This window comes from Bombus huntii, chromosome 17, assembly GCF_024542735.1.
Source record: "Bombus huntii isolate Logan2020A chromosome 17, iyBomHunt1.1, whole genome shotgun sequence".
Classification (NCBI taxonomy): Eukaryota; Metazoa; Arthropoda; class Insecta; order Hymenoptera; family Apidae; genus Bombus; species Bombus huntii.
This window is the reverse complement of record NC_066254.1, coordinates 4,720,928-4,747,702: the sequence shown is the minus strand read 5'-3', so window position 1 is coordinate 4,747,702 and position 26,775 is coordinate 4,720,928. Positions and strand designations below refer to the sequence as shown.

Below are 26,775 nucleotides of genomic sequence, written 5' to 3'. Positions count from 1 at the left end.
AATAAATAAAATTGTTTTCTACTGGAATATAGTGACGACAACTCTTGTTGCATTACCAAAGCTCTTCTTAGGTATAGACAATATTAAGGTATTGAAATCCGAAGGATGAAATTCAAAAATATAAATTCGAAAGGATTCAAAAGTTAAAAAGAGAATCGGCCGCTTTTTCTAAACTGTGTTAAATAAAAATCATGTTGAAAAGGACTGTAAAAACAGAACACAGAGACTGTATAAAAAACTGATATTTGAAGCTAGCATAAAGAGCGAAATAATTATTATAGAAATATACTAATGTATAATATTGTGTGTGTTATATTATCTATTTATAAGTATGATGTTTAACTATAATTAGTTTAAATTGTTAATTACTAGTTTTTAAAGAATGACATTTGCTTTTAACAGAGACTCTTAAAAGACAGGATAGGACATTTTTCCATCTTTTTCTATTTGTGAATATTTTTGAATTATTGAAATATATTTATTAATAACAGTACGAATAATGAAACAATATATCGTAATCGTATTTTTACCAATACCATATTTTATTGAATAATAGCAGCTATACGCGTATAAAATATAAAAACATTTCATTAAGAACATAATTTTATTCGTAATTGTTAATGAACATTGCCTTAAATATATTTTCTATTCATCAATCTTACCAATTTAAGTATTTGGATGAACTAAATTAGCGCGCGCTCATATGTGGAAATAGACGCTCTTATTGGTGCAAAATATTGTAAAGTCAAATCGAGCATTCCTATTGGTGTAAAATATTGCAAAGTCCCCACCACTCGCAATTGACAAAATTCACATAGCGCGGGATGACATTTTACTGTTGAAATTTGTGAAACGAGTATCGTTACGTTATCCCATCATTACTATATAGTACTTTTATCTCGACGTTATCATCATTTCTACACTTTTACATATCTGCATTTTATTTAATCATTTATTAATCACCATTTTGTATCAGCATTTTAATCACCATTAAATATTATAAGTGCTTTCGACACTGCTAAAGACTAACAGGTCTGACTTATTTTGTTTTGCCCAGCTATTAAAGATATGGAAACTAAAATATAGATTTTATTGTATACAATTAATTGGTTCAAGTTTTCTAATATGATATAACGCATAAAAGAAATTTCTTATCAAGATAATTTATATGTTTCCACAATAGTTGTTAAAAATATACGTCCTTTTTCCGCAACAGTGATTAGAACATTTTTTCCCCGAATAGTAATTAATCTTCATTTTGTAATTAACTATAATTTTTTTTTCCTTTTTAGGATTTTTAAACACAAATATTGTTGAGAGCAGCATATATTAATTCCAATTGTGTAAAATGCCACCGAAAGCACGAAAGGTTATATTTTATCACCTTTAAAAATATATTTTATTAATTCATTTCTTTTAAATTTATGCATTTTTAAACTTATGGTCGAATATCAATATAATTGAGCCATTCACATAATATAATACAAGAAACATGTTAATGTTATTTTCAGGAATCATTAGTACTATTAATAAATATTGGAATAACAAATCCAAATATAGAAAATAATCATTCCTTATTGGAGAAAGCAAAACATATTGCCAAGCGAAAAATTCAGAAAATGGTATTATAAAATTTTAATTTAATGTTATTTATTTTCAATTATTAATATTTGGTATTTTTTAGATTTTCTTCACACCAAAAGATGAAGTTGCAATAATGTTAATGGGTTCCGGTGTTACAAAAAATCGTTTGGGTACAGAATATGTAGAAGAATTTACAGATTTTCAGATTCCAAAATGGGATCTTGTAAAAAAATGTATGGCTTTAAAAGGTACAAACCATTGTTCTAATTGGATTGAAGCACTTGAGGCTGCAGTGTTATTTATGAAAGAAAACACGTATGTTTAAATATATTATGATTGTACCCGTGGAAGTAGTAAAAATGGAAATATTCCAATTTGTATTATAATATCAATTACAATATATTTCTTATTTTAGTTTTCTTCCTTCTACGAGGAAAATCGTTTTGATGTCCGATTTTAACGAAGATCCAGATATTATTTCACAATTTCAAGCAGATAAAATTGCAGATCAGCTTTCAACAAACAAAATTATATTAATCACACTGTAAACATCTATTTTAATTTTGTTATATAAATTATTTTATATAATTTAATTTTATAATTTTATTATTTTCAGATCAGAATCAACTACATCACCTACTCCTACACTTAGTGAAACCCTTCTTAATGATGTCAATGAAAAGGTTTTATCTGTTAAACTATCTATTTTTATAATATGTTACTGTGGATAATTATTTAATCTATTTTATTTACTAGATTAATGGTTACCATATAACGTTTGATAATGCCATATCAGATATGAAATTTTATACACCAATACCATCAAAACCATTTCCATCTTATTATAGCTTAGAGTTACTTGATAAAAAAATACCAGTTGTTTCTTATGCTAAGGTAAGGAGAAATTGTGGAGCAAGAAATTATTTATGTGTATTATGTTATATTATGACTGTTGTAGTTTAATATTGCTGTTTCTATTAGGTAAGAACAACAAAATTTCCATCATGGAAAAAAGCCAAAGGTAATCAAAAGCTCCGATCAGAAACAAAATACTTAGATAGACAGAGGGTTCCTTATACAGCAGATAACATTCAAAAGGGATACAAATATGGAGGAGTTTTTATTTCAGTACCTGGTATATATTAATTTATTTTTATTACTATAAGTATTATAATCAGTATATTATCATCAGTATATTATTTTATTGTAAATGTAGAGGGTTTAGAGAGGAATATGAGACATAAAGACACTGAAAGAAGTTATCGAATTTACGGGTTTACAGACAGAAATAATGTTGATTTGGAGTATTTTTACAAAAGTCCCAGTTCTGTTGTTTTACCCAATAGTGATGCAAATGTATGTCTTAATATTTTACTTATTATACTTATTTTACTTATATCGAATTAAGCTACATATCTATCTTGATTTTTTAGAATGTAGTGAAACCGTTTTATAGTTTAGTGCAAGCAATGCATCAAACAAATTCAGTTGCTATTGTGAGAAAAATTTATAAAAAAGGTAGCGTGCCTAGAATGGTTGCATTGTTTCCTTGTATTGATATTCCTGATGAACCATGGGTATTGTAAAATATGTGTTTTTATTATATTATACTATCTTCTGATATATTGTTTAACGTGTTATTTATATTTGTATACAGTGCTTGATAGAAATACAATTAGCATTTGCAGAAGATCGAAGGATCATGGAAACAAGATCCATGAAGTCCACAATTAAACAGTTAAATACTCCACAAAATGAAGCTATAGATAGTTTAATAGATTCTCTGATGTTAACGGATACAGAGTAAGGATACTAGCATTTTGGTATATATAATTAACCATCCTCTATATGATTACACATTTACATTACATTAAACAGAAATGATAGTCAGATCGATGGGTGTCAGTGTTTTTTACCAGGATGCATGCCAAATCCTGGTGTACAACATAGATGGGATATGTTATCGTATCGTGCTATTAATCCAGATAAACCATTACCGCCTGTGGAAAATTATTTAAAAGAAATTTTTGAAATACCATCGATAAAAAAAAGAAGTAAATGCCATCTGCAGAAAATTGCGGAGCTATTTCGATTAGAGAGTATAAACCCAAAAAAAGAGAAGTATATATATAAGCATTCTCTACACATATATTAAAGCTTTCATTTTTTGCAGCAATAAAAATATAGTAATATATTTTAAATGATATATTTTATTTAGAAGTGAGACGAAGCAGCAAGATAATATGCAGGTCAATGAGGATATCGATATCGATACCAAAGAGTCTAATAAAACAGAGGACATAGCTGATGTTGAAACTAATTTGTATAAGGAATCAGTTTTGTCTCTGGATATCTCAGATATTGATCTTGATGAACTGGTATAACAAGAAATAAAAACATATGTTACTGTGTATAAAATATATATATGTATGTATACGTACATATTTGAATGTTTATCTAATGTATTCCATTTTTATTTTAGGCTGCTAACATATAACTTCTACAACTTGCTAAATGATTTATGATGGATTTTTATGATATTTTAAGAATGTCTGAAAGGAAATCTAAGAAAATATCTTGGAATAATTAACAGTGTGTGAAATATTACACGTATATTCTATTTTCTTAATAGGATACCTGTTTTACGAGAAATCGATAAAATCGACGTTCGCATTCAGTGTTCGTTGCTAAAACATCTGTCAAGAGCCGGATTATAGAATGTCGATTCAATGAACATCACACATGGACTAATTATGGACATAGGTATGGAACAATAATTTTAAATGAGAACTTACTACTTGATAATGTTACCTATAGTTTGGCTATTGCACTGTAAGGAATCAAAATTTTTTGTCGTTATACATGGTGCTTTATTTAATAAATAAAAATGTATAATATCCTATCATATTTTCATCTTACTCATATTTTCATCTTATAAACTATAGATATTATAAAATATCACAATATTACAATTATGCTTTTATAATTATGATTATAATTATAATTGCAAAGTACTTAGTAACGAAGTATTATAGCTATCTAATAAGAAAATATACACGAAATTTAATATCACTTTCGAGATAACCAACAGTTTCCTAGTCATTAGTCAGTACACTAATACAATGTCCTAGCATTTTTGCATCCTTTGCCATTATAGATAAACATCGATTAAACTTAAAGTAGCATTACATACATATATTACACAAGTCCTTCTCAACGAGTTGGAACTTCAAAATAGTTATAATTGCAGCGAGAAACCTACTTACTAATAACAAAATTTTTATCAATTACGCAAATGGCTGTTAACATATAAAATTAGAGATACAATTGTAATAACTTAATGTGGCAACATCTGAAAGACATAAAATAATTGTATAAAAGGAATACAAAAACTTTGATTATTATGACTCTTAAGCTCCACAACAATATAATACGATTTGTACAATATACAGTCAATGCTTAATGTTTATATAATTTACAGATAGATATTTCCTACTGATCATTATACAAATTCTATCAAACTAATTTCTTATGATATTTTTTTGCTCTTAAATAAATACGAATGACTGTCGTGATAAACATAAGAATATAACATAAATTAGCATCATTATTGTTATCACAAAATATGGTCTCTCTAACATTGATATGCAGAAAAAATCAGCCTTTTGCTTACAGTTCAAAGTATGTATATATATATATATATATATATATATATATATATATATATATATATATCATTATAGTGAAATGAAAAGATCGAAATAATATATAATTATTATATATTATTTCGATCTTTCCATTTCACTATAATAATATATATATATATTATTTCGATCTTTTCATTTCACTCAGTCGTATATATTGCTGCAATAAAATTAAACAAGACTTCCCTATTTTCGTGGTGTAATCTTTAAACGAAGTCCATTAGCATTGTGTAATACCAATTCACTGGTGAAACGAAGTTGATCCTCTGTATCTAAGGACTTGACTTGGAAATTTTTCAATATATGCAAAATAAGAACTTTGACGATCATCGTGGCATATTTCCACCCTATACAATTACGAGAGCCAGCACTGAAGGGAATGAAAGCATAAGAAGGATATTTTGGTCCATTGGGAAGAAATCGTTCTGGTCGATAAGTATCTGGCTCTGGAAAGTATCGAATATCCCGATGAAGAAGGAACGAATTTACCAGAACCGTCGATCCTACTGGAATTTCATGTCCCACTAGAAACGAATTACTTTATTCAAATTTTCTATCACTGAAAACATATCTTTGTGTACATTTATACTTACAAATGGTAATAGGGTGATAAATTTGTCTTGCGATGAGTGGTGCTACTGGGTAAATTCTCCAAGATTCTTTTATGCACGCTTCTAACCACGTTAATTTGCTTAGTATGTCTAGAGATAATTCTTCCGCTTTTGCTACCTCGTAGTATTCTTCAAGAATTTTTTCCTAAAATGAGAGGTGACAAAGGTACATAGTAATTTAATAATTAGGGAACATTTAATTATATTTATATATATTACACATCGGGAAAATATAGAGAAAAACAAGATATTTATACATCGTAAATTTCGTTATTTAGAAATTGTCGTGAGCATTTTACACACTTTATTGAAAACCAATTATATATAACAATACATAATTTCGATATGCGTATTAAATTTATCCATACAAGTGTTTTCATTATTTAGTACAACAAACATATACATAAGTAGAGATTATTAATCTACAACGAAATCAATAAATATGTAAAGTAATTTTCTTGGAAAGCCATATGTGAAAAAGTTTTGCTCTATATTGTCAACTTGTTTTATCATGTAAAACCATCTCTTCTCTAATCGTATCATCGGTTGCAGGACATGTAGAAGTATGCGGTGTAAAATTACCTGGTACTGAGGATGTCTTCCTAATGCATACAGGAACCAGGATATGCTGGTCGCAGTGGTATCGTGACCCGCGAACATAAACGTATTCACCTCATCACGGATATCAACGTCACTAAGTACTTCTCCATCTTTCGATAATTCCAGCAATAAGTCTAACAGAGCTTGACGTTTATGAGACCGTTCATGGCAATTCTCATCCTTTTTGGCTTTCCACTCGGCTTTTCTTTCCGCGATTATCTAGGCATATTGGATTTAAAATTTGGATAAAGTTAAGTTAATTAACAAGTTATTTTCTACTGTGCGTTTATATTATGGATTGTAAAGGTCTCGTCGAATTTTCCGAGTAAGAGAAATTTCATAAACGATAGTGATATAAATATCGTACAGAGATTAATATTTTTCAGGAGTACATTACTTTAGGAGACGCAAAATTATTGATTTCTAAAATTGTCGTCGTATTGCTAGTGAAACTAATTTTTCGAAGTTCAATTTAATCCTCATATGTACGGATCAAGCAGATAATGGCTAGAAAGAGCCAAGAGAAAAGTAGAAGGAAAAATTATATGTATTTACTTTGTTAATGAATCCATGAGTAACACGAAGTGCCCGATCGTACTCTTTACCCCAGCTTGTTAGCTTAAAGATCGGGTCAAAAGCCATCCACACATTTAGAAATCTTCTTTGCGAGATGGAAGCTAATCTGGAAGAGGTATATGTATAAATGGCATACTTGACATTTGCTCTAATGTGCGTTTAGTAGAAAATACTCTTACGTGTTCACAGCCAGCACGTATTCGTTTTCAAAATTTTTTTGCGCATTAATGTTACATCCCATGGAACTATCTGTAATGTTAGAAAACAAAGATGTAAAAAATTTTCCTAAATATTTTTGTTTCTTTCTTTTATATTTTTCTCGGGGTAATTTACAATTTGTTTGTACAAACATTCGGAGTTAGGGCGGATATTACGTTTAAGATCATTCGTGAGAATTAGTTGTACGATGCTGGTTGCACGGAACAAAGTACGTAATATAGGGATTCAGACTAATTGGTAAGAATCGAGAGCACCGCGCGTAGACTATCGAAGCTTCGCGAAGTTTTTCACAATTCATCCCTTTGACTAAGGTGACCATAGTCGTGAATGGAGATTTGTTTAAATTGATTCCCAGTATACCAACCTGTCTAACAATAAGAAAGAGCGCAGTAAAAGCCTATTGTTTAAATTGATGAAATTATTCTAATCTAGTTAACTTCAACTTGTGTGTTACAATGGTAAAAGACAAAAGTAACTGGAAGATAAAATAAATGCAAATGCTTCCTGTATGATTATTCGTATACGTAGTACAGAGATATGTAGAGCATATTATTTTTTTATATTTATCGTATGGTATCAAATTGATACAAGAAACGAATTAAGGTTAACAAAATTCGATTATAGTTGAAGGAGGCAATGGAAACGTTTGATTCTTCGTTGTTTGAAAGATGCCCTGTGCATAAGATGCCACACGAGGAGAAGAATCGATAAATAAAAACGGAAGTTTTTTACGATGTACAAAATTTTTTAAGTGTCATACACATGTTATCAAGAGGAAATGGCTATGTTGCTCACTACTCGTCACTGGGGATCGGACGAATCGTTTAGTTGCTTTAGCAAGACATTCGTGAGCAAATTCACAAAATCACAAGAAAAGCCGAACAATGACAAGTCAGTTTCGGCGTCCGATCATCTGCCTGAAGACATTTCTCGGAAACAGACAGCGAAACGCAATGCGTTGAATGTTTCATCGAAAATTGCAAAATCGAAGACGACTAAGGCCTACAATGACATCGTCTTGGAATCTAGTCACGTAGGTGTACGACTTCGATCACGACATCATAATCGATCGATCATGACATCTAAAACCATATCTACATTGAAAAATATGATTCATAGCGAAACTCCGCTTATATGAATTTCATTTTCCACTAAAGAAATTTTAGTAGCGCCTGATTAACCGAACTTTAGCCAAACTCCTATTACTTGAACTATCGCGAAGCGTCGATCTACTTTTATGTCGATTCCTTTTCTGCATCAGGTAAAAGCATCGGCACTTCTATACGAAATAACAGATCGCACTAATCAGTTAGCCCAACCACGTGTTCGAACCATTGAAGAAAAGCTGACTCAGACACGGCCGAATTCAGTACAGATTCCGAAAGCATCGTCACGTATTATTGAGCTTTCTAAGCCACGGATTCCTTATCAGTATCCCCCTAAACCAATTGGATACGTCGCGCCTGGTGCTCTCACGGCCGTCGGTTGGTATCCTTTTCTTTAACGCGCTTCTCGTCGAAATAATTTTTAACGAATTACAAGCTTATTGTTTCCGCCGTTTTGTATCACTTTCGTGTTGCTCTTTAAAAACTCTGATTGCTTCCTGTTATTTCTGGTAGTTTGGGACATTTTTGCCGATGAAATAACTGTACCAAATTAATGATAATAACGGTTGACTTAAGTTAGACAGGTTATTAAATTCACTATTCGATTCTAATCGTTCAATTTGCTACTGTGAGATACGTTTATCGTTAAATAACTGGTAATTTGAATTTTTTTGCTAGCCACTCAGCGTATAATTGAATTATCGAAACCAAAAAAGAAGCGGAGATCGAAAGTGTCGAGCAAAAGAAAATCAAAATTGCATAATGAAAAGTCACGGTAATAACGAAACTGAAATTTTCTAATTTTTTCGTATAGTATTACCATCTTTGATAAATAATAAATAACGCGTATAAGCGCAATTATTATGAATCTAGCGGCTTTTCCTCCACATTTTTTGCACCTTTCTTTATGTCCATAAAAATAGCGATAAATCTTTCTTAATTACCTGGCAGTAATAAAATAATGTCGTATATGAATATTAATGAGTAGTATGAAGAGGAGGACAAAACCATACTTATTCATTAAAAAAGTACAGTATTACTATGCAGGGTAGTCACCGTAAGGCATTACAAACTATTTTATCTGCTTTTAGCAGAAGCTACAAAATTCTTCTTTACTATTTTATGATGCATTGGGCTCTTTTTTAAATTAGTAAATAGTATACTTCCCTTGATAAGGAAGAGTTGAATAAAATGACACGTTATATTTACGTTTTCTAATAATTTATTTGGAAGTAAACAATGTTTGCTGTAGGTATTTACTTTTTTCTTTTCCGACGTATGATTGAAAAGACGTGATTAGTCTTGCGCTTTGAAACAATACATACAATTCTAAAAATAACGTAATTAATTCAAATGATTGCGTGTAAGGGAGGCCTATAAGTTAACTGAATTATTCACGTTGCGTATCTGATGTAAAAATAAATCTTGTTATTACAGAAGTTACGTAAGGCGCGGTAAAAAGAAGTTGGATCATAAATACACTGCGTTGCTTCGTCATAAGAATGATCGAAAAATGAGGAGCAAGAAGAGACAATTGAAAACTTCAAACTCTGACAGGACCATTATCATGGTTGGCTTGAAATTGAAGGATGATAAGAAAACTCGTCGACATTCCTGACTACTGAGAACGAAGCGTCATGTTTTCTCACTGTCGTTCGCAGTTTCATAACACAGTCGCTGTTTCTAATTGTGCGTAATGAATTTTCCACCCGTATGTAATATTTTAACGTCTACTTATACATGATAATAAGCGTTGTTAAATCAGCGAAATTTACAAACTAATTTATTCTAGGAATAACTCTATAAATTTTGTATAGTATGTTTTGTACGAATAATTATTCGATCGCTATGAAAAATTACCGGTGGAAATAGTCATCCGTGATGGCGATCAATACTGATTGCATCATATGCACTTTGGAATGCAGATCCGTGATCATGCGACAATACGCACAATCGATTTGCGTTTCTCCTTCGCTCTATTTGAAAATATCGCGCTTGATATATATACAGTGCTGTGAATAATTATAGACTCAAACACATTTTCTGCATTATTCCTTCAATGTTTCCGTGAAACCACATATCACGTCTGGATATGTTGAGTAAAATTGTTTTTGTAAAGAGTAAATTGAACGCTAGAGGATATCAGGAGATGTTATATGACAGAAAGATAATATTTATATTTATATTATAATATGGAATCATACATATACGATTTTGCTAATTTTTGTTTTGATATTGTGAAAAATCAAAAAATGAGGTTGAGTTTATAATTATTCACGGTGTTGTATGTATTATGAAATGTACTCCCATAAACTTTAAAATCAATTTTCATAGTCAAGAACTAGAGCGACGATACGCAATATTGAGTAGTCTTACCGCATATTATATCCAACGCCGCTCGTTTGGCATAAGGAACAATGTCGAATTCTGGTTTATCGACTTCCTGACTTAGGCACGAGATTAATATTTGGGCTTCTCTGATTGCCGTCTTCAAGTATACTTCCAGAAGACCACTGTGGAAGGTTGGTGTTAGCAATTTCCTGCGAAAATGCCATTTCTCACCTAGAACATGGTGGACGATTTATTACGTTTAATTTTTCATTCTTTTTCTCTCGGTTATTCTTGTGAAAGGTTAAAGAAATGAATCAAAAGGGTTTACATTAAAAGTCACAATGAGAAAACGGTTAATGGTGTACTTCCGGACAAAAAGATAGCAGGTGGCATAAATCTGGAAAATTTTATTGAATAACGAACAAAAATACAGAGATATATTTCATTAATTTAACAAGTTAAGTTAGCTTTTTATAGTTTTGAAGTGGAAACAAATATTTTTTTACAAATATGGTAAGAATTTTCAGTCGGTCAAAATGACAGTTCAAACGCTGTTCAAGAGTGAAAATTTACTCGTGTTTATCAAAGATTACCATGTTAATATTTCGTATAGCTTCCTTTATTTTTTACAACTGCTATCATTCTGATTTGTAACGATCTAAATAGCATTTCGATTTCACTTTGACCTATTTTTTCTCATTTGTGGGCAATGCAGTTTTTCAAATTATTTATATTCTGAAATTGCCGTCCATCTTCGTAAAGTCTTCTTGCGAGCATATCCCAATAATTTTCTATTATATTTAGGTCAGTTGACCTTGCTAGCCATTGTAAAACATCGATGTTTTTCTCCAAGAATTACTTCTTTACCGACCGTATATCGTGGACCGCGATGTTATCGTTTTAGTGCACAAAGTTTTCATACATGCATATTTAATCGATTTTTTTTTTAATTGATCACAAGATAAAATTCTATTCTCGGAATCTAAATTCTTAATTCATTTTTGTGAGTTTGAAAACGCGAATTTGATTAAAAAAGAGCTGTTATGTCATTCAACGTTTCTTCGACCTAATCAATTCTTCGCGTTCACGCAATTTCGCTTTGGGCGCAGGTTAAAAATTCCGAGGAATATTTTGTTCGAGGTACCGTAGAATATAAAAAATATTCAGACAGTAGAACGTTATAAAGAACTCGACTCGAGTTCGTTCGTCACACAAATTTTTGCTACTGGTTGTCTGGCTGGCAATCTGCTGAAATTTCTCAACCGAAAAAATGCTGGCATGCAACGGTTAAACGTAGCCTCCAGAAATTAGTGGCCGGCCAAGTAGATCGGGCTGATTCGATCTATCTGTAGAACTCTTTTTTCATCGCTTTCGATCGTATCGTTTCTTCTTCGCGTGAACCTTTGGGCGTGGGTAGGTTCGACATGTGCGAGTTTTTTTCATTCTTGCAAAGGTTTAACGTGCTATGGTACTCGACTAGATGCGGAATACTGTTTTTTCGACAGTTGAATCGCTAATTATTATCTGGCCTGGTCTTTCGACCAATTTTTCTCGAGTCTAAATTGAAAATATTTTTTGACATTAGCAAAATACGATTGGACGAGAAATGACCAGAGGAGCGAAGTAGGATTAAATGGACGCGAGATAGAAACTTACGGATCGTATTAAGTGGTTCCTTGTAGTACTCACCAGTGCTTGTTACCAAACCGGAACCAAGCCAAGGTCGTAAGTATCCATACTCCAAGCTTTTATCGATGTGAACACTACTGCTTAGCAGTGGCTGTATCGCTTCTGCTTTGTAGAGGAAGATAAACGGTCGCATGCCTACCCAAACCAAATACATATCACCTAACTCTTTTCCCCATTTCAGCATCTTTTTGAAGGCTTCTGTAACACATAAACGTCCTTTCTTTAATTCTAAACACGACGAACAAAATCTTTAATAAGAGTAATATCTTTTTAATTTTCCTAGGGAAATTTTTATCGGAGGTAGTTCGTTGCGACTTTTTGTTATCGACGAACTGATACCGAATTTCGGTCGGTAATTTGTAAATGTAATGCACAAAGATAAGTTATCGGTTGAAAGTTTGATCAATGTGATTGGAAAGCAATTCAGAAAATAAACAGGGAAGGTATATGTTTTATATGATATTGGACGGTTTCGTATTGCTTCTTCGACTCGCCAAATAACGAAGGAATGTCGAATAGACACATCCTCCGGGGAGAAGGGTAGATTCTCGCGTAAAATTTTTTTTGGGCCAACTACTAGTTGTACAGGATTAAATAGATTTCTGACACGCAGATATAATCTTGAAGTACGAATGTAATTTTTTTTTATTTCAACTATAGTTACGCTGCATAATATAATAATGCTACACGCTGCTACACTGGATGTTCCTTATGTTTTTAGTGAAATTCATTCAGTGATCGATTGAAATCGAGCTACGGAGTGGGGAAAATACTAAAGAAGACTCGATAAACAGACTTTTGCTCACATCAGATTCTCTAATATCGAGTTTCAGAGAAATTGCAAGTTATGTGCAGTTTTTGATCTTTGTCCCGAATACTCAGGCGATGGATTTCGCTCACATAATCGTACGACTATCCGACCTTGTTTTCGAGTTATAGCGAGTTTTTCCTTTATCAAACTAAATCTGCATACCTTCGCATTTAATAATCTGGCATTTATTTATTTATGCGTGAGATACTGAGACGAAGAATTAGAATACAAGGTTCAATGTCAGATATTGCGTTCTGCTTGTAAATAAGGTAAATCACATTAGCTCAACTGCTTCCTTCTGTCTCCTCCTGCCGCCCTCTGTAGGATTATTTCAACATAAAACTCGCTGTAACTCGAAAACAAAGTCAAATAGCAGACGTGTATTATGCGAGAGAAACTTTAGGGACCTCGAAGCACTGATCGGAGAAGTGCACCGAGACGTGGGAACGAAGGGGCCTGCGATATAGAAAGAAGAAGGAGACAGTTCGTACAACAGAGTAACAGAACAAAGAAGAGATTCACGAAGGTCTGGAAGGAAATATTCTTATCTGAAATGAGGTGGAGATCGAAAGTGTCGCAGTTTTGTAAGATCGTCGATGTTTCCATGTGATTTGCAGCGGTCGTTGACCCCAGACATCGTTCGTGCAGAAACAGACTTTTTGCAGTAATCATCGCGGCCAATCAAGTCATTGCCGTATCTCTAAGCTCGTTTCAGCCTCGTGGCGCGAATTACCTACTTGTTAAGAAGACGATGCACAGCGTTTGACAACGATTGTTCGATCCGGAAAAAGTTATAATATGTTCGCCGTTCTCTCTATTATTTCGTTCTTCCTCCAAGTTTCTATATCCTTAACGATCCATAACTACCTATAGAAATCGTTTAAATAAGATAGTATGTATGTACAGGGTGTCATAAAAGAAGCGCTATCATTTTACTGAGAAATGATTTCTACCTAAAATAAGATAAATGTGTATGTATATTTTTATTAGTCGAGTCTTTCCAATTATGTATATGCGAGATAGGACATTGGCCAAATGATTTTCATTGCTTTACAAATTTTAGAGAAACCACAAAAATATACCACAGTGGAAAACGGTAAAATATCACGAAACGTACCTGGACAAGAGGCTAACAGGGAGACACCACGTATGAAAGAAGATAGAATAAATGAAAATAACAAGAGGACACGCGTATTAACTCGCAGGAAGACAACCCTATCTGAATCCTGAAAACAAACTATTAATCTACAAAGTTATCAGAGAACCTATCTGGATGTACGGCATCGAATTACGAGGAACAGCAGCTGACAGCCGCATTAAAAAAATAGGATCAATGCAGTCGATAATACACGACACAGTTGTGAATGGTTCGCGGTATGTTCGTAACGATGACCTCAGAAAAATCCTGGAATGCTCTGCGAACAAGTAGCTAGTTGCTACAAATAGTTAGCAACACGTACACGTTAAATTTATCTCGAAGATTGGTGAAAGCACATCCGGGTAAGAGAAAAAGTCTTTTCCCAAGGAAAAAGTCTGCTTAGGTCAAGAGAGCGAAAGAGAATTTAATGACTTTCTGTCACAATTTGGGAAAGATTTCTTTCAAGATTACGATAGTATCGCGCGTCGTAGAGACGTAGCCCCATCTTGCTGAAACCATATGTTTTCCAAGTATCTGACCGACCCAATTCAGGCGGCAGGAACATATCGGGTTGCCGATGCGTTCCAAGTTCTTAAGAACAACGTCTGGTGCAGTACGGGAGGATCGTTCGCACAACTCTCGCTCGACTACATCGAAGACCAACTCGACGCAATCGAGTTTCTTCGAAGCGTAAGGCAGATTGAGAAAAAGCCACGGAACATAGATAGATTTGTAGAAGAAACTCGTTGAAGTTCTATTACAGACTGGCGATACAAAAGAATGGTGGAAGTTAGGCCAGTTGCTAGGCACGGGGTGTGGACACTCGAATTTCCTGACTTGGCATTTTCTCGAGATGGACGAAGCGAAGAGAAGGAGTAATCGACGAGTGGATATTTCGAAGGAAGAGAAAGTCAAACCTAACCCTAACCTAACCCTATGTCGCCGTCATATCAGGTAGCAACAGGCCCTGAGGCGACCGCTCGTGACGTTCGAGTGCCCGGTTAACGGTTCGCAGGCAATCGAACGATAAAGCGTGGCAAGTTTAAGAAAAGAGAAAGAAGGTAAGCTGATTCCAAAAAACTGCGCATCGTTAGGTTTTCTTTTGTTACAAACAGTCTTGTTGATTGCTCGAACTATTTCTAAAGATTCGACGGCTTTACCGAATTCAAAATTTGTTGCAGCGCCACAATACGATCGTCGTTATACGCTATTCTCTAAAGCAATGAAAATGTTGCAAAGTGAAGGACCAGGATAGATCCAAACCAGAAAGACTGGTATTGCAGTTCTAGCAAAAGAGAAGTGACTGTACGCTGACACTGACCGGACGTTGACCGGCAAAAATGCAACGCGAGGTCATCGAGTAGTAATGATTCGTAACAAAAAGAACAAGCATACTCTCTCGTAGACCTTGGCGCGAACGAGACGCTTACGCTTTCCTTCGGATCATGGAGAATTCGAGTCATCGCCACCGTTTGCTTTCTCTGGTACGCTAGTGGTGTCATCGTTCATTGGGAACGTACTTGCTAATCTCTAGGAAATTTCATCCAAATTATGTCACGCTAGGATAATGTTCCCTTGGTAATTAATTCGGTATCGATATAATACCAACTATAATTACGCGACAGATACATGTACATGTTGATTACACAACATCGTGTACGGTTTATATCCGAACGAGAGTATCGGTGGTTAAACGATTTCTTAAAATCATCGTTATTGCTAAGAACTTTTTGCTTTTTCGCGCCACGTGTAATTGCATACAAGAATCATAACGTTATTCAGGCCGCGAACGACCTCGACCCGCTTTTTTCTTCGTCTGGTTATGCGCGACAGGCTAACCATTTATCTTTAGCGTTCAGCGGGCAGAGGTGGATAAATCCTCCTTTCTTTTTTCCTCTTTCTTTCTCGTGACTTTCTGTTTGTTTCGCCAGTGCACGTCGGATGAACGTCTGGTTCGCGAGCGCCTTTCCCCAACCGAATTAAAAGTCGTTTTCCAAACATCGAACTTTATCATTCACGATGACCGCTACTTTCGATACGCGTTGAAAATGAATTATTAGACCGATGCATACGAAAAACCGTTTCTTCGAAGTTCCAACTTCCCGTGCCAGTACCACCCATTCGATTTTCGACGATTATTTCATGATTTTCGAATATGTTACCAGCCGCGTGTTTCCGAACAACTTTTCCCTCATAGTTCCTGAAATACCCGCGGAGAATTCTGTCTATACTTGCGCGTCAAATTAAAATTAAAATCTTGAATTTTCTCAACAACAAAGAGATAGCAGAACGTTATCGATCACTGGCGCCTACGTGTGCGGTTTAAAAGATACCGATGCAGCGTCCTTCTTAGGCCAATATCACGAATGTACCATTCGATAGATAGCAGGAATTCATGATCGAGTGTAAAATTATTAGATAATTCTGGAGATAATGAAACCAGTTTACGAGTAGGTAGAATCATTACGTTATTATACCATGTTCGTTATAATGCTCGTTTGTTTAATCGAGAAAGAAAATTTACCCATTCGTAACTTTGGAATAAAAGGGTTGATAACGATAAACTATTTTTTAATCTTATGTAGATATATCAGGCGCATGTAACTTTTGTAAAATTCCATTCTATATCTTCGATTTAGTTATTTTTTTTTCTTTTTTTTTTTTGTGGGAAGAGGGGCAAAGGTGAAGCGCAAAGATAGCTTTTATATAATATTTTTAGATTATATCTTAACACATTTAGGCTAAACTTCCTTTTGGGGTAGCAAATCTTTATTTGAACCTTCTTCGCACGATCTGATAGCGATCGACGAGTAGAATCGCGGTGCAGGGTTTAAACGTCGACGTTCGTTTGTTGAGAAATTATGGCTCGTCAAATTTTGGTACTTTTAGCCCACTCTATCGTGTGTAACTTACCCTATCTTATGCATTGGAGATAGACCGTTGGTGACATAAGATAGCGTTAGTCACTGTTGACATTATGAACATTATCGTCGTAGTATTGATTGGGCTATTACTTCTCCGGTCACCGGAAGTCCGAACACGTTGTCCAAAATGATATTTACCAAGTCGATTGATATATCGGTCGCGATTTTTAAATCGGTGTATCAACGAACTCGAAACTGTTATGTTTAGGACTATTTGCCGTATCGATTCATATATTGATTACGGCCAATGGATTTCTAAGCTGAGAATTGTTACACAGAGCGTGTTATAAACGTGGAACCTACTCGAGCAGTGCACAGCAGCTATCCGACTTTGTTTCAAATTATTATCGGTGGAATTTTTGAAAAATTGGAAAGTTCTTCGACACGCCGGCTGCAAGTTTGGACACAGGCCGAGGATAGCCATTTCGAGCACTTCGTACGAAGATAAACTGTCGCGGACCATTGAAACAGAAAAATGTCTGTAACTTTGAAAGAAGGTCGGATGGGACACGCGTCCACGCGAAACTTTTTCATTGCTTCTGCGCCTCGTGTCCACTCCTCGAGTAGGTTCCACATGTTATGACACGCTCTATATTTCGTCCTTATTCACCAAATACTATCGGGAGATTAAAAAAAGAGTGGCGCCCCGGAACGAAGTTTAACCGCAAACTGTTGCAACGCGTAATTCTTGAACCGATGGACTCCGATACTTTGCACCGTTATATTTCGTCTATATTTCTCGATTGCTATCGAACCATGCGAAAAAGGTATTAAAAAGAGGTGTCGTCGCGAAACGAAGTTGACGATATTATAAAATATTTTATATTCGTTCGATGCACCAAAAAAAAAAGATCCGTATGGTTAACATTCTCGCTACGCTATTTTACTATATATTAATAATTATATATTATATATTATATAGCAATACTAAACAACGTACGTGATTATCTACGAAATCCTTCACTTTGTTACTATAAATCATACGTATTTACAATGAGATAATTCCCGATATCGCATATAAATATATTTAGATGCTCTCTTTTAATCTCTCTTATGGAAATAAGTGTATTATTCGAAGATAAGGTTCGCGGTAGATGACAGTTCCTTTCGGCGTCGTGTTACACGAAACTACGTAATCGAATCTGCCGCATATTTATCAGGAGTATCAAGTGCACCACTGTACTGTACCGGTAGCGCACCAGCATCGCGCAATTTAGCTTTCACCGGTGTAAATTACGCGTTTACCTGTTGTTACGCGACACCGAAATACCGACCGCGAGTGTCTCCGCTCTCGATATCGGTGCATCTGCCTGCATGGTCAATGGCGCGAATTTCTTTGATGTCGAGGTTATCGCAATCTTGTACAAACTTGGAAATAACAGTAAGTAAATACGCGAGCACGCAGAATTACGTACGTGGTCGAATCTCACGGATATCTCCGATATCTCGTATTTTTGAGGAATATTTACCAATGTGATATATTCGCCATATAATATTTATCAACCTGACGATCTACTTGTTGCAAAAATGCGCCAATTATGGAATTTTCTGAGCTTCGTATTTCGAACAAATACGCAACGAGTAACGAATACCAAAATGTGTATCATGACGCGGTAATCGTGCACATGATTAGCACGTAGCAATACTGCGACAGTTACGTTTGCGTAAAGTAGCGCTACCTGTTGAATTGTTTCACGCAAATTTACGTTTTCGAGAGTATCATAGTATTATTGGATGCGCTGTTACTTTGGATATTTTATATACTTCTTATTGCGTTCATTTTTGCAATTTTTCTACGAATTCGTAGAAATCTACGGTCTTGTAATATCGAAACAGGTCACTGCAATTGTATCACACTCCCTAAAACGTTAACTCGCATAACGCTTAATTCAATTGCCTCACAATTTTTTCACCAACTATCTGCGACAGAATAATTTATTGCTTTAGCGGGGCAAATGAAAAATGTCGGAATAGATTATATTTGACAGTGGTCAATTGTGAAAACGAATTTCTTCGGGATAATCTATATCACGAGTGCCATTCGTGTCTGTCACATTTGAACCATAATCTACGATTCACGCCACGTGTATATTACTCGACTTTGTATAGCAACGGATTAAGAAACGACACGCGAATCGAATCGTCGCAGAAACGATCGTGTAATTCAGCGTTTTCATACTTTACAGCTAAAAACGGATTTCTTAAATTTATAGATGTGCAAGGTATATTTGTAGCGCGGGAACGACGAGACGAGGGCTAGATTTCTCTTCGAAAAAACATTCTCCTAGCCGTTCTACGCGAGACGTTAATTTTTTAACTAACGATCGAATAAACGGTTTTGCAATTAATCTTGTATAGGAATATTCCCAGTTTGATTAAGTTAGGCTAAGAGTCGAGTCACATATAGATAACGTACCAAATAACGTATCGCAAAAATTGAAAGAAATTGTAAGAGAGTCTACAGCTTATGCTAAGAATAGCCAAAGTGGACGGTGTCTCAGAAAACATATCGCTTACCTTCCGGACTGCAACATAATTGATACGCGTTGCCAATGATGGGCAAAGCAGGCGGGTATGGCACTTTTCTTAGGGCATACAGAAATTTCCCTCGTCGGACCACCAATAGCAGAACGATTAACATCAAGCACATGGACAACATTAACGTCAGCCACGATCCTCCTGTGGCGATCATCGACAAAGACATTCCAAACGAGTACGACGAATCTGTTAAGGAGATTTCTCAATAATAAAGATAGATACTGGCGTGCTCGTATAGAAATGCGGAAAATCGTTGTGCAAAGGATGATGAATCTTGAGAGAGGGAGAAAAGATAAAAAGAAGAGGGGCAAAGAAGGCGAGAGTGAGGGTCAAGCTACCCCCTAGGAACCACTTTGACGAACTAAGCGGCAATCACAGTACGGCCGAAGAATAACGACGAAAAGGAAGAAACGGAGGAAGAGAGACTGCCCCGGTCGCGTGCAACGCGTGTCATGGAATGACTCCCTGTCGGTTATGCGTGGTCGTACGAAAGAGTCGCCCTTATATACTACTGAATGCTCTGTGTACTACTACTACATCAGCGGCCAGTGGCTAACTCCTCCACCAATAGAAACAAACACGTGAGACGTGCATGTATATGTACGATGCGAGGCGTCGACTGACTCTACGTACAAAGGTAGAGCCCCCATTTCTTCGTATGTGTGTCACTGAAAATGTGTATAAAATTTACATTTGCACGGAATATCGGTTCATACGCCGCATGAATTTTTCCGATAGTACACGCGTACCATGCTCCAGCCTCTTCGATCGCGCGATTCATATTTATGCGCAACGATTTGCAGGGATAATACAAACGGTCAGTTATCCTATAGAAAATCGAGTTTCGTGAATACCTGTACGTTCTCCACATCGTCCACGTTGTCCATGTTTGTTATGTGCACGCGTATAAATAATACATGCGAATAGTAACAATGTGAAAGATACACGAGAGATTACGAACGATTCGAACGCTATCGGTTCAAGCTACGTTTACATTCAAGGATTTCTCGGCGAAATAACTTGTCACATACGGTGATCTACTTTTTTGATCGTTTTGTTCGAGAAGTATCGCCAATACCCGGTCCAACGGACGATGAACGAACACCTTTACAAAATATACTTTGCAAATTGTGTCAGTCTCTGGTATTTCTTTAATCTGAATCTAATTATATCACTCGACTAATCTAATTATATATCGCAGCGTTAAAAACGTATTTTTACTTCGAACAAAATACGAGAAAATTCGATCTTGACGCGAGATTAGAAAAATCTAAAAAGGAAAACGAAGTTGGTTTGGAAATTGGTTGTTTCGAGCGGTTCGTGCAAAGGTGCAGCCGAACTCGTCGAAGCATAATGTAAATTTCCCAAGACATATTTTTATCAGCGAATCGCACTCGAAACAGGCCTATTAATTCTCCTGATAATTATTACTAAACGCATTCTTGTGTGAGTTCGTGTTTTCTAGAATATAATTAAAAAAGTACAGACTTGGTAGAAAACCGTATTACGATTTAAAAATTAATGTCCTATATATTTTGACGTATCGTGTGTACTCTGCGTTCAAATTTCCTATAAATGCATATAAATTTACTTATTATCAACGACGAAACATTTAACCTTTGTGATCTGGAAACGTAACGGATGATGAACGTATCCATGTTCTTCAGGTTTAAGAATTACATTGACCGTGCCTCCTGCACGTTGTTCTTAATATCGTAAATATACATAACGTAATACACGAAAGAAAGCTACCGTTTTCACGAGAAGAAAGTTATCACTTTGCTTCGCGCGTAATTACGAAATGATTTCAAGAATTTTAGATGAAATACATAGGTATGTAGCGTATCTCTAACAATCTTTCCACGAGCACGACCAAACACAATCAAACTGTTAATCTTCGCTAAACGAGTTGCCACTTTCACTGCCAACGTTCGTTTCCTCGTAGTCGTTACCTTTGATGGACAGAAAATTTCCGTGAAGAATTCCAAACTAAACGAAAACACAGCTCAACGTTTGCCTGAACGTGCTGACAACGTTCTCTCTCCAAGAAGATATTTTAATCGGTGCCAATGTTGCACTTTCGATTTCGACTCCCTTTGCATCTCTTTCGAAATCATCTACTTGTACAGGCAATGATCCATTCACTGACAATGGCGAGTCTGATTTGATTAAGCACATGCCAAATTACGAACACTGTTAGGCGCGAACCGAAAGAATCCGACGATCGAACAAAGGCTAAGTTCAGATAAACAACGAAGACGAAGCGATGCACACGAGATGTATAAAAATGTGATTGAAAAAAGTAACGAAGAGTAAACGAATTTCGAGTTATCTTTGAGAACGCAAGTAAGACCGGTCGTCTTAGGAGTTAGAAGTTTCTATCCGAATGATCGCCAGGCTATAAAGATCGATAACGACTGATTGCATAATTTGATAGTCGACGTATTTCGCACAAACGTATCCGTAGGTAATTTTCGCGCGTTCTACCCTCTTATTCCTAATATTCTCGACAGGTTTTTCGCTAATGAGTGGACTGCGATTTCTTGTACTATATTTCTATACAAATTTATGTTTCTATAAACGCAACTAACGCAGAATTTATACAGTCTCGCGTATCATCTCGCGTTCGGCAGACTTTTACGTTTTACGTACATGAATGCATAAATATTTGCAGTCTTGCGACGAGCAAATAATCGACAATTTCTCGTCGATCTTGTATCGATAAAATACAAATGAAGTTTTCATCGCATTGTACAAATGTGAAAATATTACCTATTTAATATAGACGGATGTGGTTATTTTCTATAGTTATATATGGTTATATGTCATTAGATACAGTAAAACTAGATTTTTCGATCGGAGGACAAGCGTGTCGGATAACTAGACTAGACGTATCGGATAAAGCTGAGTCTACATTGGCAGACAAGTGTCCGCGGACACGTGTCACAGTTAATCAGAATCTGCCTTTCTGCGGATTTTCCACGAAAGACAGATGTTGATTGGCTGCAACACGTGTCCGTGGACAATTGTCCGTCGATGTAGACTTAGCTTAACCGAACAAATCGGGTAATAATAATCCACTAGTTCTCCCTTCTTTCGCTATTTGTCATTCGTATAATCGGAGTTAATTTTTATATAAATAGATTCTACCAAGTTGAAATTTGTAAATACAGTAGAGCTTCCCTTATCTCTTACGAACCAATAGGGTTCTGAACCAAAACCGTTCTGATAATAGAACAATCACTTTTTGTCATATGAAATTTCATTTGTTCAAATAATACAGACTGAGATTAATTGACAGTTTCTTTGGATATTTGTGAATCTGATATCCTTCCGCCCGTCACGTAAGTCGCATAATTCTTTCAACATAAATAACTGCATAGAGTCACGTTCTTTTTGTACTTGGAATCACCGAAGCTCTTTTTTCGAATGCCACGAATGTTTCGGAATGGGAAGGCATCTCTCCATTACCACTTTCGTTTGCTGTTTCCATTTGTATAAAATCGTCATTATTATCGTCTTTATCGCAACAAACCCATTTCATCGGTATATTTAGGGTTCTTCTACTGACGCCAACATCCGAGGAATTCACATGCTTCGGATAATTTTCGATATCGTGTTTTTGATTTTTAACGTCTGCGACCGTGGCTTCTCCGACATCGTATATTTTTGCTAATCGTGTTGGATTCGCATCACTCTCGATTTCTTTGATCGTTATTTTGTTCCGATAGTTGGAACGCTATTGTTACTGGTTATAATCACTAGTTTCGTACTAAATTGTGATAGTCAGAATTCACTCGATCGAATAGAGGAAAGAACGCATTGTATGTAAACGCTAATAAAATCCATAGATATTTGAGGCGGAAAATGGCATCCGTTACTGGTCCTAAAGCAAAATTGGCAAAAACCTTTATTCGTATAAGCGATACGGAGCATGGCCATATTCGGTAAATCGGGCATTGCGATGACATCAGTTCGGATAAACGCAGTTCTACCGTAGTTAAGGCAGTTTCGATGTGTTTGATTAATTCGATTGTGTCTCTTTGGTAGCTATTGAAACGAGAACGTGTAGGAAGCCAAGGACAATTAACGGAGAACGCCATTAATTTTTTCTTCCCCTCTTCGCCGGCCTGTACAGTTAATACATTTGCAAATTTTTTGCAACACCTTTCGTTCCATCCGATGTCCGATCTATATTCGATCGATATCTGCGTGCTACTAGCTACTGGTATTTAAATTAACAGCCCCGTGATCGCTTTTACATCGTATTTTATTAATTTTATCTCTGCGATTTAACGCCGATCTATGGATACAGACGATGCAAAATGTACAGGGTGTCCGAATTTCTTTCCAACCGTTCGTACATTCTATGAGTTGAGATAAGGACAATGTGTCGCATATGCCATTGGAAGAATCGTTAAAGAGTTATGGCAAAAATTTAGAATTGTAACGAACGTACGTTACTGCGTTGTAAAATACGAATTGATCAGAAATGTGCAATCTAACAGTAAGTAGGAAATATCACGATACTTCTTCGTATCATAAATTAAATGTTTTGCCGCTGCTAATCTTGTATTTTAATTAGAGTCGTGCAAGTGTTATAATATCTTCCGACTACTTACAAGCGTAAATATTTCTTATTAACTCGTATTTTGTACCGTTTTAACGCACGTTCGTTACCGTTCGTTTCTTACGTCCTTTTCTTTTATCGATGTAACTCTTTAACAACGCTTCCAATAACGAATACGCAGTTCCATCCTTATCTTGACCGAAGAAATATATCGACGATGTTTCTTCGATATATCGGCGAAGCTAATTTTTAAGAAGCAATTGTATATTAATGCCCGCGATTGCTGCTGTTGATGCAACATAACGAGTTAGATAACAATGTCAAAGATAGATGAACGATGGACTTCGGCAGATAAAAGGTAAACGATTTGCAGTTCGTAGAAACTCGTCTATACGACGTCGTTGAAACGTCTATCAGCATTTGAATGAATCGTGTCCTTCTGCTAGATGTCAATGCACATTACATCGATATGCAACGCGTAACATATGCTCCCTCCTCTTTCTCTTCCTTTCCATCTTCCCTCTTTTCCTCTCGCTCTCTTCCTTCCTGAAAATAACGCGCGATTAGAAAGATCGAGTAAATCGATAACGCTACTTGGCAAGCCAAATATGCAAGGAGAATACGATTAGTTTATTAGGAGGCAGATCAGCGAGAGAGATGCGCGTATGTGGTAGGAAATTCGAGCAAGAGAACCGAGTTGCAATAGAGATCAAAGGAATGTTATTACAACAGTTAGGCGTCTATTTATAGGCTGAGATAAATCCCAGGCCTTACTATACTGTTTATGATTCGAGACTAATTTAAGTTTAAGATAACAAATAAGATAAACGATTAACTATATACAGAGGCTACAATGTGTCGAATATATGCAAAGTATAGAGAAAAGTTGGGAAAAACTTCAAAAATGTTATTTCTACGAGAATACGCGTCAGGGTGCAGGTTGAAATAAACGAGGGACGTATCGAACACACGCTGCAAGGGTAATGTCTTGCCGACAAAGACACCTCGTAACTCAGAAACTAACCCTAGAAACTAATGTGTTTTTGGACCCATGTTCGTCGAAACCTTTTCCCTTCTTTCGATAAGTACTACTATACGCCTCGAGTTTTTCCCAACTTTTTTGTGCACCCTACCTGTGTATGGCTACCTGAAAGGCTGATTCTTATTCCCGATTGATTCTGTTGCAACGTTCAGCCGGAAACCAAAGGAACTGTACAGAACTATTCAAAAAGTTGAAGCTTACTCCGATGCAAGGAATAACGCACTGTGACAATGAATAGCCGGTTCGTCGAACTTGTCATTGAGGAACACGTGCCACGAGAACGATAAGACGTGCACCTTTCAACGTGATAACGTCCAGCCTGTGCAGGATCTGCGAATAATTATTCCTTAGCGTTATTGAAATTCGTATAACCATATCGAGCCTAACTTAAACTGACGCGAATCGCACCGTACACTGTAGACAACCTCTCTGCGCTATATTTCGCGCGAGATCTCTCTCGTTGAGTCAATTTCGATCGTCGTGTCGGATATAGGGAAATCGTTTCGATATTATCGGTTTATCGTCGAATTAGCGCGAAAACGCGCAAAGTTTCGATGCGAAGCAAGGAACGTTGGGCTCGATTAGATACGCGGGAGCGTGTAGATGCAATTAGGGCGGTCATTGTTCCATGTAACATAGCAGTTAGGTGGTTAGGTGTAATCGGACGCAGGCTGAGACGCAAAGTTTTATCGGCCAGGTAAAAACGAAAACTTTCCTTCTTCTTTTCTTAGTTTTCTTAGTTTCTTCTTTTTCTTAGTTTATCAGCACCTTTCACGCTGCCAAAATTTGGACGTTTAAATCGAGGATACCCTGTATAAAGGGTTTTTACCGTATGCATATACGCGTCGTCGCGTCCTCTCGTAACACGTCAGTTCCACGTGCCTGACCTCAGCTCCCTGATCTTCCGCGAGTTAGCAAACAAGTGACCTTCCATATTACGCAATACGACGCATTTCCACGTGTAACGCGAACTACTCGGAAAACTCCGATTGTCTCCACGTGGAAGGGAATCCCGTTCTATTCTACGACGGACAATATATCTTCGGTAATCACTGCGAATCTATTTGCATTTATCCTGACAGCGACGCCTCCCATTACATACATATGTATGTATATTATAACCAGTGCGCCAACACCTCTTAGTACTCTGGTTTTTTATCGTTCCGCATCTGACAGATGCATTTGACAAATGCGACTGCGTTTCACGACTTCTTCGACTAATCTTTTTTTTTACTCTACCTCCGCTTTATCTTCTCTTCGTCGTTTCTTTCCTCTCCGACGAATGTTTCGACTATGAGCTGTGCTGCCAGCGAATATACTACAGCTTTCAGA

At 35.9% G+C, this 26,775-nt stretch overlaps 3 protein-coding genes and 1 long non-coding RNA gene across 7 annotated transcripts; 3 read left to right on the top strand and 1 right to left on the bottom strand.

The window, feature by feature from the left end:
- Positions 1-809: 809 nt before the first annotated feature.
- On the top strand, positions 810-4,491 carry LOC126875261 (X-ray repair cross-complementing protein 5-like). Of its 2 annotated transcripts, none has more exons than XM_050638110.1 (14): positions 810-1,032; positions 1,293-1,369; positions 1,512-1,622; positions 1,685-1,899; positions 2,000-2,128; positions 2,201-2,267; positions 2,341-2,478; positions 2,566-2,719; positions 2,801-2,940; positions 3,018-3,161; positions 3,242-3,387; positions 3,463-3,705; positions 3,803-3,962; positions 4,067-4,491. In XM_050638110.1, the coding sequence occupies exons 2-14, from the start codon at positions 1,349-1,351 to the stop codon at positions 4,079-4,081; spliced, it is 1,683 nt and encodes a 560-aa protein (XP_050494067.1). In that variant the 5' UTR covers positions 810-1,032; positions 1,293-1,348; the 3' UTR covers positions 4,082-4,491. The 2 variants fall into 2 exon arrangements, with proteins under 2 accessions (XP_050494067.1, XP_050494068.1); XM_050638111.1 differs by lacking the exon at positions 810-1,032 and adding an exon at positions 1,050-1,215.
- On the bottom strand, positions 4,467-22,128 carry LOC126875265 (cytochrome P450 4c3-like). Of its 3 annotated transcripts, none has more exons than XM_050638120.1 (9): positions 21,784-22,128; positions 19,811-20,017; positions 12,421-12,618; positions 10,777-10,962; positions 7,255-7,324; positions 7,055-7,181; positions 6,482-6,718; positions 5,882-6,044; positions 4,467-5,812 (listed from the first exon to the last, which is right to left on the bottom strand). In XM_050638120.1, the coding sequence occupies exons 2-9, from the start codon at positions 19,995-19,997 to the stop codon at positions 5,475-5,477; spliced, it is 1,506 nt and encodes a 501-aa protein (XP_050494077.1). In that variant the 5' UTR covers positions 19,998-20,017; positions 21,784-22,128; the 3' UTR covers positions 4,467-5,474. The 3 variants fall into 3 exon arrangements, with proteins under 3 accessions (XP_050494077.1, XP_050494076.1, XP_050494078.1); XM_050638119.1 differs by lacking the exon at positions 21,784-22,128 and adding an exon at positions 20,170-21,752; XM_050638121.1 differs by lacking the exon at positions 19,811-20,017.
- Positions 7,044-10,182, top strand: LOC126875269 (uncharacterized). The gene is made up of 5 exons (XM_050638127.1): positions 7,044-7,190; positions 7,919-8,327; positions 8,556-8,778; positions 9,079-9,175; positions 9,838-10,182. Exons 2-5 carry the CDS (start codon positions 8,073-8,075, stop codon positions 10,016-10,018), a joined length of 756 nt encoding a protein of 251 aa, XP_050494084.1. The 5' UTR covers positions 7,044-7,190; positions 7,919-8,072; the 3' UTR covers positions 10,019-10,182.
- On the top strand, positions 10,776-11,185 carry LOC126875272 (uncharacterized). Its single transcript, XR_007693312.1, has 2 exons — positions 10,776-10,922; positions 11,032-11,185. It is a non-coding gene; the product is annotated as an uncharacterized LOC126875272 (long non-coding RNA).
- Positions 22,129-26,775: the final 4,647 nt, after the last annotated feature.

What these genes read in the sequence shown, in the direction of transcription:
- LOC126875261 (XM_050638110.1), top strand. Translation starts at nt 1,349, where the DNA reads ATGCCACCGAAAGCACGAAAG. An exon ending in AGTTTTTATTTCAGTACCTG is followed by an intron (nt 2,720 to 2,800) that starts GTATATATTAAT and finishes TTGTAAATGTAG; the next exon opens with AGGGTTTAGAGAGGAATATG. An exon ending in TACCCAATAGTGATGCAAAT is followed by an intron (nt 2,941 to 3,017) that starts GTATGTCTTAAT and finishes TTGATTTTTTAG; the next exon opens with AATGTAGTGAAACCGTTTTA.
- LOC126875269 (XM_050638127.1), top strand. Translation starts at nt 8,073, where the DNA reads ATGGCTATGTTGCTCACTACTCGTCACTGGGGATCGGACGAATCGTTT. An exon ending in TCGTCTTGGAATCTAGTCAC is followed by an intron (nt 8,328 to 8,555) that starts GTAGGTGTACGA and finishes TTTCTGCATCAG; the next exon opens with GTAAAAGCATCGGCACTTCT. An exon ending in TGGTGCTCTCACGGCCGTCG is followed by an intron (nt 8,779 to 9,078) that starts GTTGGTATCCTT and finishes TTTTTTTGCTAG; the next exon opens with CCACTCAGCGTATAATTGAA.
- LOC126875265 (XM_050638120.1), bottom strand. Translation starts at nt 19,997, where the DNA reads ATGTCTTTGTCGATGATCGCCACAGGAGGATCGTGGCTGACGTTAATG. An exon ending in CGGTTTGGTAACAAGCACTG is followed by an intron (nt 10,963 to 12,420) that starts GTGAGTACTACA and finishes ACCATGTTCTAG; the next exon opens with GTGAGAAATGGCATTTTCGC. An exon ending in GGCGTTGGATATAATATGCG is followed by an intron (nt 7,325 to 10,776) that starts GTAAGACTACTC and finishes CTAACATTACAG; the next exon opens with ATAGTTCCATGGGATGTAAC.